Here is a 12,293-nt window from a genome sequence, read left to right on the forward strand (position 1 = left end):
AAAATAAGAGAATACCCTGCTGCTGATATTTGAAAGCCACTCTCAAGTATGCAACATCAGAAGGATCTAGGCACATGCTGGTGCATTTCGCTGAGTGCCACAAAACCAAAGTAGAGGCAATGGAATAGATGTGTACCCTAGATTGAAAAAAGCCAGAGAGAGCACTATAGATGCAAATGTGCATATTAAAAGCTTTGTTATTTTATGCTAATATAATTCTAATCCTTTTTACAAGAATAATCTTTAATAAATTAAAATGTTAGGGCCATTATGCCATTGATTCTAGGCAAAGCTAAGTGACTTTGGCAGGGACTTCTGCTTTAAATACTGGCATGAAGCAGCTAAACAGCTATAACTTTTAGCAGGAATATTTATTGAGAAATACATGTACCTGTTGTTTCTAAGGTCAGAATCTGTGGTTTTAGCATCAATGTCATAAATAAAGTGCTCCTGGGAGATACTACGATATTGTCTGCAGTTTCATTTCTCATGATGGTGATAACAGGGTAACCCCTGTAGCGTCCATTGATCCATTACCTCTTGGATATTTACAAATTTTCCAATCTTTTTTAGAGCCTTCAAAAAAAAAGTTTTGGTTTAGTATATTGATGCAATACTACTAACACATAATACCATTTACTTTTTAAACTAGAGGACCATTAATTGTCTAGCTGTTTAAATAGGAATTAAGCATCTATACGCACAGGTGCTTTCCATGCATAAATACAGGATATAAAAGGTAAAAAAAAAAATCAATCGAGGAGAAGCCTTCTTACTAGGCAAGAGTTAGACATTTGATCTTGCATATCAAAATAAAACAGCTTTAAGAACTGAAAGCGATAAAGACTCATGTGGCAAGCTAGAAAATGCAAACACAGTGACAGGTTGGCATATTCAAAAGTACTTAAGTGACTTAGAAGCACAAGTTCCAATGATTTTCATTGGGATTTGTACCCCTAAGTAATTCAGGCACTTCTGAAAATCTCACCCATATCTAAAAGGAGTGGAGCTTCAGACCTGCTTCCCCACATTTCCAGTATTCACAAAGACTGGGGATGGCCATATGCAATTGATTTCCATGATCAGAAAGGCTAAAAAAGGAGTTGGATACACTGATGAAGATTTTTTCTTGGGATTATTGATTTTGGGTGCCCATCTTTAGACACATTAGAAAGGTCTGATGTCAGAAAGTGCTGAACATCTGTCCTCTGAAAATCACCCCCTTTAACGTGTCTCACGCTAGGCATCCAAAATTACCACTCACTGGAAAATCTGGGTTCTAAAGCCCAAAGCTAAGCTGTGCACATGCAGACCTTCCCCAAACCTGCAAACTGTATAAATCTCGCAGCAAATACAGGAATACCCTATTCTAGTTCAATACAGAAACTCTAGAAAAAATACAGTTTTAAATAGGTGGAATTAAATTGGGTGGGATTTCAGCTGGAATACAGTAAACCTGACAGAAATGGGAGGTTCGCACCTCATGGGAAGAAAGACTGCAAGCAAGTGAAGGATGGACAGAGACAGCTTTCTCTGCAATCAAGGAATGGCTCAAACTTCCTGCCAATGCTGGAACAGGAACTGAGTGACCTTTAGTGAATCCAGGCAAACTCCAGGAAGAACCCCTTGGAACTCAGTCTGCATGTGAGACATCTCGAGAATGTAAAGGATGACAACAGATATGCTGATAGGTAGGGGAACATGGAATTTTAAGTCCCATCATTAACAGGTTAGACATATCCAATGTGACAGTAGTTGCTTACGGCCAAGAACGCAGTCACAATCCTGTGCCTGTACATTTGCTATGAGTTCTGCTGTTCTTTGACTAGAATGCACTTTTGAGTGTAAATCACTGAGAATTTGCCCCAAAGGCTTTAACATAAGGAAAGGAAAAGAAAAAGTAAGAAACTGTACAGAAGAAGCAAGGGTGGCTTTCAGTATCCTTGTAACCACCTGCAGCTAGTCTAAGGACATTAAATAATAGCAGTTGACACCAGAAAATACAATGCCCAGCTTTAAACCTTTACAATGTCTGTCTTTCAGACAAGTCATGAATATTTACATATCAAAAGCCTATTCAATATAAATGCCAAAGCACAGCATTTTCCTGCGCTTTCCTACTTACAGAGCTTATCCTGCTCCCACTGAAGTCAATGAGAGCAGGCCTTCCCTTTATTTGGTGGCAGTGCTATAACACAAACAACTGAAAACATGCTTTTTTAGGTTGCCGTTTTCTGAACCCAAACAGTACTTCTTAGCATTAGTCTTTAAATGTGCTCTTGGACTTAGGCATTTCAATATGCACTATTCTCTTCCAACCTTGGCATAAAAACACCACTAAGGCTTCCTGCTTTTCTCTCAGTGTATTAGGCTATATTACACTTTACCTCTGACAGGGTATTCCAGAGATCATTTCTGGCTGCATTGCCATACTTGTGAATTGTCAAATAATCCTACAAAAAATAAAACAAAAAAACAAATCAGAAGTTACTGTACACAAGCCAAATAATTACAGCTGTGAATCACTGCTAGTATAAGTTAAATTACATAAATATTTTCATTTGTTGGAAATCTAGCAATATACAATATGCTCATCCTCAGGAAGTCAATAAACATTTTCTTGAGACAGCTTACAATATTAAAAATAGAAGATTAAATAAATTCCAATGGAAAAACAAACCAACAAACAAATTCCCTAGTAAGTTCTCTCACAGAATTCAGAGTTTTACCTTTTCTAAGTAATTCATCAAGATTAGTATTTCCGACTTACTTTTTAAACATTTGTATAGTCTCAGCATCCGTTTCCAGGCAATTCATAGAAATGAAAGAGGCAAATTTCTAAAATAAAGCTCTACTGTTTATTTTAGCAGGTCATTCTGTGGCTAATGTCAAGGACCCACACACTCTGATGACAGCTAGATCTTTAATAAAATATTTAACCAAGAAATAGCCCATTGGAGCCATTTCCTCATATCTAGTGGGGTCTCATGGACAGGTGTTTTCCCTTACGATTAAATGCAGAAATAGATAATATTGTCAACACAGGCGCTAGCATGCTATCCTAAAAAGCTTTTACACCATGGGAAGCAAAAGAAAATGTGCATATCACATAAAAGGGGTGCTTATAGTGGAAGAATATGTCTTTGTGAGCATGTAATCTGAGAATACCTGATGCGGCAGTAAACTGAAGTTTTCTGTTTTTTCAGCCACAGTTGCAGTGACTCATTATCCACGTTTACCCTTCAGTAACAAAAAGGATGAAAAGTAGGAAGAGCCATCCTCCCAAAGGAATGAGGACTAGCCCATAACAGCTCTTCAGTCCCAAGCCTCTGCATAGGAGAGGCTGCCAAATATAAAAATGATGTGTACTTGAGGTCAGAGGTATACCCTATAGTCTCTTACCAAATAAAGGTAATTCCACATATTAATTTTTAAATATAACTCTGGGTTAGGCTTGGACCTTCCTGGTACAAAATGTTTTCATTTTTATCTGTTAAGTTCTAGGCTACCCTATCAGATTCATGCCTTACTATCTCCCTACAGAATACATAGACAATCATAGATTTGAAATTCAGAAATTATTATTGGAACAATCGAAGTCTTCTGCACTTGGATTGGGAGAATAAAGCAAGAAAAACCTTATAAAATCAAAGGGTTTCCTGCTTTAGAAGTTCCATCATCTGCACTTTATACAATGGTAGGAGACAAACCCTAATTTACAGCACAATGATAAAACTGAGAAAATTTTGCTGACTGTGTTATCTGTGCTTTGTGTGAAGTACGATACTATGGGAATAATTAGTGTTTGGAAAGCAAATTTCCTGATGTACAAATTGTAGCACCTGTGACAGATTTAGCTTTGTCAGCCAACTCATATTACAACAACAGCAACTCCCATTTAATCACCGGCTAGAAAAGCTAAATGAGAACACTGACTCAGTTAACTGCAGTGCCTAGTCTTAACAATGTCATGAAAATAACGATTGGAAAAAGACAACATTATAGAGGCTTCACCAATATATTGTGCTTCTATTTTTTCTAAAATATAGAGTCTTTTGAGACAGTAAATATCTAACAGCATCCAAAGCTAATCAGGTTGCATTGTAAATTAAAAGACTAAAACAGGTATACAAAAAAGTCAGAATAGGTAAATAAACAACAAATATACATGCATATTTTTAAGTGGTGCTAGACAATACAGTATCCATGAATTCTTCTGTTATTTGTTTACAGGGTTTGTATGTAATACAATAAGGCAGTGAAACAGTTTGAGAATTTACTCAACAGAGCCAAATAATTTTGTTTAACAGTCTATGACCAGACATCAAATTTGGCTTGAATTTTATATTCAGAAAGATTGGAAAGAGAGGCAAATGCTTTCAACCTCTTCCTCTGGCTTTTGCCTCACAATATGCAGGTCGATTGGTTTGGCAGACCTTTCCATTTCCAGTTCAGTATTTATTACTTTTGATTAATTTTTTTAATTGGGTGAAGAAAAGCAAAAAGGAAGAGGAAAGAGACTACAAATGTAAGTACAATATAACCTGATACAATACTATTTTACATTTTTTTTTCATTGCTTTAGAGCTAGATTGAGGCTTTGATTACAGCTCTAAGCAAGGGCTAGTATATAAGCAGTACGACTCCAGAAGCAGCCCTGGGAGACACTGCACCTCAGAGATATACCCTTGAGTGACCATTTCCTTCCTGCTTGCCCCTGACTCAGGTGAGGGGAGAGAGGAAGAATGCTGGCTTAGACCAAAAGTAATTACAACCTACAATCCAGCTGAACTGCACTGGCTACGGAGTAGTGAGATACAGGCCAAGGCCCTGTCCTCTCCCCACCCACCTGCTCTATGGAGAGATCAAACAGGCACCCAGTATCTGCTTACTCCTGCATACCCACACCCAATGTCTTGGTTGCTCACAGGGGGTATAAGGTATTCATTATTCTCCGATGTGGGTATGTAAACCACAATCTGGCCCTTATACTGTAGGAAAAAAGATTCAAATCAGAAATCAAAGAGAAACAAGTAATAGAAAAAGAGAAACAAATCACAGAAAACAAGGGACAGATGATAGCCAAAATATGGCAGCACAGATCTAAGCTGCACTCAGCACAGTTCGAAGGGGAAGTGCTAAAGTGGCGGTAAGCTACTTTCTCACACAGACACACTCCTATGACTATCCTGCTGCCACCAGGCTGGTCCTTGAAGTTAAATAGTTTGTCACCTAAAAAACATGTCCCAACATGCTGGGATTGTTGGGGGTATAGGGATACCGTAACCACGCCCACAACTCTCAGACACACCCCCAGTGCCAGGTGGCAGGAGAGAGTTACACAGAAGCCTTTGGGTCAGCCTTATACTCAGGAGGTTTCCTCTACACAGTGGAAATCCATCCCTAGTCAGTTTAGATGGTTTTAATCCTGATTTTTCACCATGGGAGCTGTGCAAAGAAGACTCAAGACGACCAAAGACCTTGCCCAACATGCCATACAAATGAAATACCAAACAAAAGCAGAAAACTGACACTGATTTTTTTTTTTTTTGCAGAGCTTTGCTTCTAACTCTCTTCTGAAATTAGTCTGTCGTCAACATCTTCCCATTATAACTTTTTAAGATGGAGCAACTCCTTGCAGGACTGAAGGATTACAATAATGAAATCTGATACATCTGTGTTACTAAAAACTAAACATAATCAATCATTACTGGTAGTATGTAAGTTTTTGTTTCAGCCGGGCCTGTTCGGCAAAAGAATATTATTGTAATAGTTCAAATACCCAATAGAAACCAAAGATAAATCATATTAAAGAAACAAGCTGAAACAATTACCACACAAGCAGGTAAGATCTTGCAAAACAAGAAGTAAACTGTAATTCTAATGTTTTGTCAAATAATAGACTCAGTCTCTAAAGAAAATTGTAAGGCTTAAATGGTTTGGATATTATATTATCATCTGAATATTGAGGCAAGTGACTTGAATATTAGAAGATGAAGAAAGCACAGTAAAAAGTGCTAAAAGATTTTGACAGATATTTGTAGTAACAGCATTATTGATTAAACTTACAGGCCATTTATTGTGTTAGTTTTTAAAAAAGCAGGTTACTAGTATTAAAGAAAGGATATGGGGAAAGCAGTGAATGTGATATATCTTGACTTTAGCAAAACTTTTGATATGGTCTCCCACAGTATTCTTTCCAGCAAGTTATAAAAGTATTGATTGGATGAATGGACTATAAGGTGGATAGAAAGCTGGCTAGATTGTTGGGCTCAACTGGTACTGATCAATGGCTCGATGTCTAGTTGGCAGCCAGTACCAAGCGGAGTGCCCCAGGGGTTGGTCCTCGGGCCAGTTTTGTTCAACATCTTTATTAATGATCTGGATGATGGATTAATTGCATCCTCAGCAAATTCGCAGATGACACTAAGATGAGGGGAGAGGTAGATATGCTGGAGGGTAGGGATAGGGTCCTGAGTGACCTCCAATTTGGCCCAAATTGGAGGATTGGGCCAAAAGAAATCTGATGAAGTTTAACAAGGACAAGTGCAAAGTCGTGCACTTAGGATAGAAAATCCCATGCACTGCTACAGGCTGGGATGACTGGCTAAGTGGCAGTTCTGCAGAAAGGGACTTGGAGAGTACTGTGGACGAGAAGCTGGATATGAGTCAGCAATGTGCCCCTGTTGCTAAGAAGGCCAACGGCATATTGGGCTATATTAGTAGGAGCATTGCCAGCAGATCGAGGGAAGTGATTATTCCCCTCTATTTGGCATGGGTGAGGCCTACACCTGGACTACTGCATCCAGTTTTTGGTCCCTCTACTACAGAGTGATGTGGACAAATTGGAGAGGGTCCAGTGGAGGGCAATGAAAATGATTAGGGGGCTGGGCACATTAGTTAGGAAGAGAGGCTGAGAGAACTGGGGTTATTTAGTCTGCAGAAGAGAAGGATGAGGGGGGATTTGATAGCAGTTTTCAACTACCTAAAGGGGGGTTCCAAAGAGGATGGAGCTAGGCTGTTCTCAGTGGTGGCAGATGACAGAACAAGAAGCAATAGTCTCAAGTTGCAGTGGGCAAGGTCTAGGTTGGATATTAGGAAACATTATTTCACTAGGGGGGTGATGAAGCACTGGAATATCTTACCTAGGGAGGTGGTGGAATCTCCAGCCTTAGAGGTTTTTAAGACCAGGATTGACACAGTTTTGTCTGGGATGATTTAGTTGCGTTGGTCCTGCTTTGAGCGGGAGATTGGACTAGATGACCTCCTGAGGTCTCTTCCAACCCTAATATTCTATGATTCTAGAAGGGCTTTATCCTATCGCAATCCTTGCTTTCTCAGTATTGCTAAGGCATTGAGCCCCTTCAGTTAGGAAAAATTGAACTAATCTCATCATCGAGAAATGATAACAGTTATAACTAATAAAAGATGGTGACTGATAGACACCTGAGATGGAAATAATATAAAAGGGGAAAAAGATAATGTGTATCTTTCTTTCAAAAGAGAGTCGGATGAACAGTTGGGAACTGAAACAGAGATACAAGTCAATTCTGCTCTTAGTTTTATTTGTCAAGTTATTGACATAAATGAAGTTACTCCAGATTTACACAGGTATAACTGAGATCAAAATCTGATACACTATCTACAAGTTGAGTAACTCTACTTAATCTACTTGGTTTCCTAAGAACAGCTGGAAATCTATCATACAAGAGGAGTTAGAAAGGAGAATAACATACATTCAAGATGGTCATAAATGATTTCAGAATAGATTTCAGTACAGTAACATTAATCTGAATGCAGTCCATTTATTTCGCCACCATAGTCCTTGATTCAATGCTCACTCCCCCACCTCTGTCCATGTCTTTGATTCATACTCCGGCCCACATCCCCACCCTGAGCCTTGGATTTGCTCCTGTTGCACAATTACTTGTAGACTGATATGCAATTGTCACACCTGCTTAATCTCTGACTTTAAGCAGAAAAAGTCTCCAGAACTCTGCCTCTCAATAAATACCATTCTGCAGGAGTCCAGGAATGATAAGTAAACTTCACATCTGGCCATCCAACACATTCTAATGGAATGCTGACTCTGGTGGCAACACCATCTTCTCATTTTTGCCTCCTTGAGACTGTTAGCATTAAAGTTGTGACTCAGGTTTCTTGACACCACCTGTCACCTCAAAGTAAAAGGTCTGGACAAGGGTCAGGCTCTGTACATGGGTTTGACAGAGTGTGACAGCTGAAAGTGTCTGAATCAGTGATGGAGCATTGACAATGGTACTACACAAAAGCTTAAGATTTTAAAGAGAGGAGGTAAAGATCAGTGAGTGCAGGAACTAGAGTATACAAGTGGGTCTGAGATATTTTTATATGTGAGATATTGTACAAAAAAATAAACCCTGGATGATGATGAATAAACCTGAATAAATAGCATTCAGATCATCTAAACAGATCAATCACTTCACTTTTAGTATCATTTTATTTGAGGCTACCTGAATATTGTTTCTAGTGAGTCTTGTTGGAAAATACCAGCTGAGCATATCAAATCCATAGATTACATTCAATCCATAGATTACATGTTAATATTCATGAACAAGTTACCAGAAGGAACAAAAATGGTGTTATCCTTGACACACTGTAATTTGCTGCTACTTTAAATGCATTCAATATTTAGTTACTGGCCTGTCACTAAAGCAAAATAATTATCCAAATAACAAACATGAAATATCATCACACAAAAATGACCTTAAAACTTCTAGCATGCCCCTGGGATACAAGCAAAGTAGAACCTCAGAGATATGACATCAGAGTTACAAACTGACCAGTCAACCACACACTTTATTTGGAACTGGAAGTACACAATCAGGCAGCAGCAGAGACATTAAAAAAAAAAGAAAAGAAAGTGAATACAGTACAGTACTCTGTTAAATGTAAACTACTAAAAATATAAAGGGAACGTAGCATTTTTTTCTGCATAGTAAAGTTTCAAAGCTGTATTAAGTCAATGTTCAGTTGTAAACTTTTGAAAAACAACCATAAACGTTTTGTTCAGAATTACAACATTTCAGAGTTACGAACAGCCTCCATTCCTGAGCTGTTCGTAACTCTGAATTCTATTGTATTATTGATACTATCAGAGGTGTATTCTTTGTATAGGCAAATTCTTCTGGGGGATCCTGACCCTTTGTTAGCACTGTAGAAGAGGCATGATTAAGAAAGCATTACGGTGAAGACTTAATGCAATAGCACCTGCTAAGAGAAAGAAGAGCAGAGTCACACTTTGGGGGAAAAAGCTTATTTTAGAGTTTTTCCATTCTTTCTAAGTATGTTTCTAAAATTCACTGAAAAAGGTGCTGAAATCTCCACCTTTTCATAGCAATGGTTGCCTGCTCTCCTGCCTTGTCACTCTTTTCTGACCGTGCCTGTAACCCTTTGGGGTGAGGGCAACCAGTGATCATGGTGATCCACCCCTCTCTGAGCAGAAAAAGCTAGGAGAGGTGAGTTGGTGATGGTGTCAAAATGGTGACAAAAGCACCATGATGCTAGTGCTGAGTGGCAGATAATGTTAGTAATAGATCAGACTTTTGCCTAAAGAATGTTAAGGTTGTAATTGACAGGTGAACCTCAAAGTACAGAAGCTAGGATAAGCACCCAACAGGTTAATTGTTTATCTGAAACATATCCAAATATTTTAGTTTGGATATCTCAACAGATCAGTCTCATATGCAAGATTACTTAGTTTCAACAAGATGAGAAATACCACAAGAATAATTTCTTTCAGGATATTGCTTTATTTCTAATGCCAGCCATGGTGAAACCAGAAAGAGCGAGTTTCACAATTTTAATTTTTATTAACATTAACAGTGTTGCTCCAGGTGTATATTGGTGCAATTATCAGAATATGACCCTAAAATCGTTATACCCAATGACAAGAACATTTGTCCTAATAATTTAATGTATAAACAAGTTGTACAAGAGGGTTAATACCACAATTTTGACTGGGATTGAGATGGTTAATGTATAATTTTGATGATTTTTTAATGTAGTTTTCCTTAAGAAAATCCTGTTAGGGCCTGATACTTCCTTGGATTAAGCTTGTGTACTTCTATTCTTTCATTTGACACTTACTCTAAGCCTTGCTTAATTAATATTAATTAACTAATGCTTTTATATCACTTTGAACATGTAAATCATATAGAAGTGCTAAAAACTATTCTATCTTCTCTCTATGCCTCTCATAACTGTATAGATATAAATGATGTCATCTGCTCAATCTGTGCTAAATAACAGTTTCTTTGGCCAACATTTTAAAAAATGATTAGTGATTCTGGTTGACTCAGCACTTGGTGAAAACCAGAAAGTTTCTCAGATCAGACACCCAAAACCACTAGTCATTTTTAAAAATCTTGGCCCTAATTTTTTTAATAACTACTATTTTCAAGTATGATTTTAATTGTTCTACAGAATACTGTACCTGCTCTAGTGGGATATCAACTCTTTAAAGCAGGTTTCTACCTCTTCCACCAGTGGCAGAACATTTTCAATAATACTCAAACAAGTTCAATTTTCCACTAGCTATACAGAGGTTACCACAATATTGGGCTTTAACCTGTCAGTTTTATTTATTTATGTAATTAATTTATTAATTTATTTAAAGTGCCCATCAATCAGTAACTTCTTTAGTTTACTTTCAGAATCAAAGAAGAAAACACAAGTGTCGAGCAGAATTTAAACAAGGTTTGAAAGGCATGCTCATATCTCAGCTGCATCACCACACAAATGTTCATTTCAGCTGCTGTCCTACCTTCTCTTCACGTCAGTTTCTCAATAGGTGTAATAGTGATAGTCAGTCAATGAAGCCAATGGAGCTAAACCAATCTACACCAGCTAAGGATCCATCCCTTTATTTTTAAAGGAAATATTTATATTTGTTTCCTATACTACAGTGATATAATGCTTGTAATGATCAGCAATCAGAAAACATCCACTGTCATCATGTTATATCTGCAGTTAAATCATTATATTGAAACAACAAGCTATAACTACTAATCATGAAGAGTGATACTGGATCATTACATGGAAATAAATCTTAATTCCCTCTTGGCTAACACTACGTATAACCAGCATCATTATAGTATTTTTACTTTTCTCCTTTCCTCAGTTATCCACAAATACTTCCCTATATTATGGAAATACTCAGATCTGTGATGCTAACATTTCTGGAGCTATGTGAATCAATGGGAGTTTTACTACTGATTTAAAAGGGAATAGAAGTAAGCCAATGGTGAGTGTTTCTCCCCCCGCCCATGCCTCAAGTGCAATAAGCACTTGATGGAACATAAAAAGACAGGAGACCTAAACACCTTACCATCTAAGTTTAGGCATAACAAGAGATGGTAACAGAAAAGGGTAGGAAAGGGAGAAAAAGTGTTATAATTAATACTACGGGATTCTCTTTTTTTCTATATATGCATCTTCTTAGCAAAGAAAAGGGACCAGACTTCAACCAGTGACTGGTGTATATCAGGAGTAATTCCATTCAACTAAATATTGTTACACCATTGTGACTCCAAGATGAGAGAAGACTCAGGCTCCTGAACATTGCATCATACAGGATATATAATTTGTGAAGCCCTGAAATTGTGATAAATTAAATCTCACGTAAAGAGGCATATTTAAATTGGACAGATTCAAACTTTGTTCCCAAGCAGGTGCCCAGTGTCATAATACTTTTACATGTGCCATGCCTGACTGGTAATTCTGGTTAAAAAGACCAGAATGGCTATACACAGAGGTTTCTATCTCTTACAAAAGTCTAACCTCCCCTACTAGCTAATTATATGTAAAGGAGGACCCATTCTGGAACATGATGAAGGCAACTGCAGTGTGAGGGCAAAACAATCTGCATTAGAAATCAACAGGGAACTATTAGAAGGATGAGAGAGTTATTGCTTATAATAGTCTGATGGTGGCTGTTTTGCAATAAGACACTTGCTAGCACATTAAGCTTTGCTTTAAGGAAAAGTGTATTTGATGTATTATTCGGTAGTGATGCTAAACAATTGAACTAAGGACAAGCCCCACAGAAATAAAGTATTGCTTGAAATTGAAGAGCATTATTTTACTGAATTTGTACATTAATTTTAGCTTTTTTGTTTTAAAACATTCTAGAAGGAACAAAAATATTGTTCAGTAAGTATTTTTAAAATATACACAAAAAAGGGAATATCTTCCTGAGGTATTTGAATGGCCCTTGTAAATTTAGACAGTCCCAGCTGATCACAACTCTTCAT

The 12,293-nt window shown here is 37.6% G+C and overlaps 1 protein-coding gene across 1 annotated transcript in view; it reads right to left on the bottom strand.

The window, feature by feature from the left end:
• The window catches only part of TRHDE (thyrotropin releasing hormone degrading enzyme), a 330,847-nt gene that overhangs the window by 103,024 nt on the left and 215,530 nt on the right, over nt 1-12,293 (bottom strand). Inside the window, 4 exon segments of the mRNA XM_030548722.1 lie at nt 392-461; nt 464-513; nt 515-576; nt 2,388-2,453. Of these exon segments, the coding sequence (XP_030404582.1) occupies nt 392-461; nt 464-513; nt 515-576; nt 2,388-2,453 (248 nt within the window).

Source organism: Gopherus evgoodei, chromosome 1 (genome assembly GCF_007399415.2).
Source record: "Gopherus evgoodei ecotype Sinaloan lineage chromosome 1, rGopEvg1_v1.p, whole genome shotgun sequence".
Classification (NCBI taxonomy): Eukaryota; Metazoa; Chordata; order Testudines; family Testudinidae; genus Gopherus; species Gopherus evgoodei.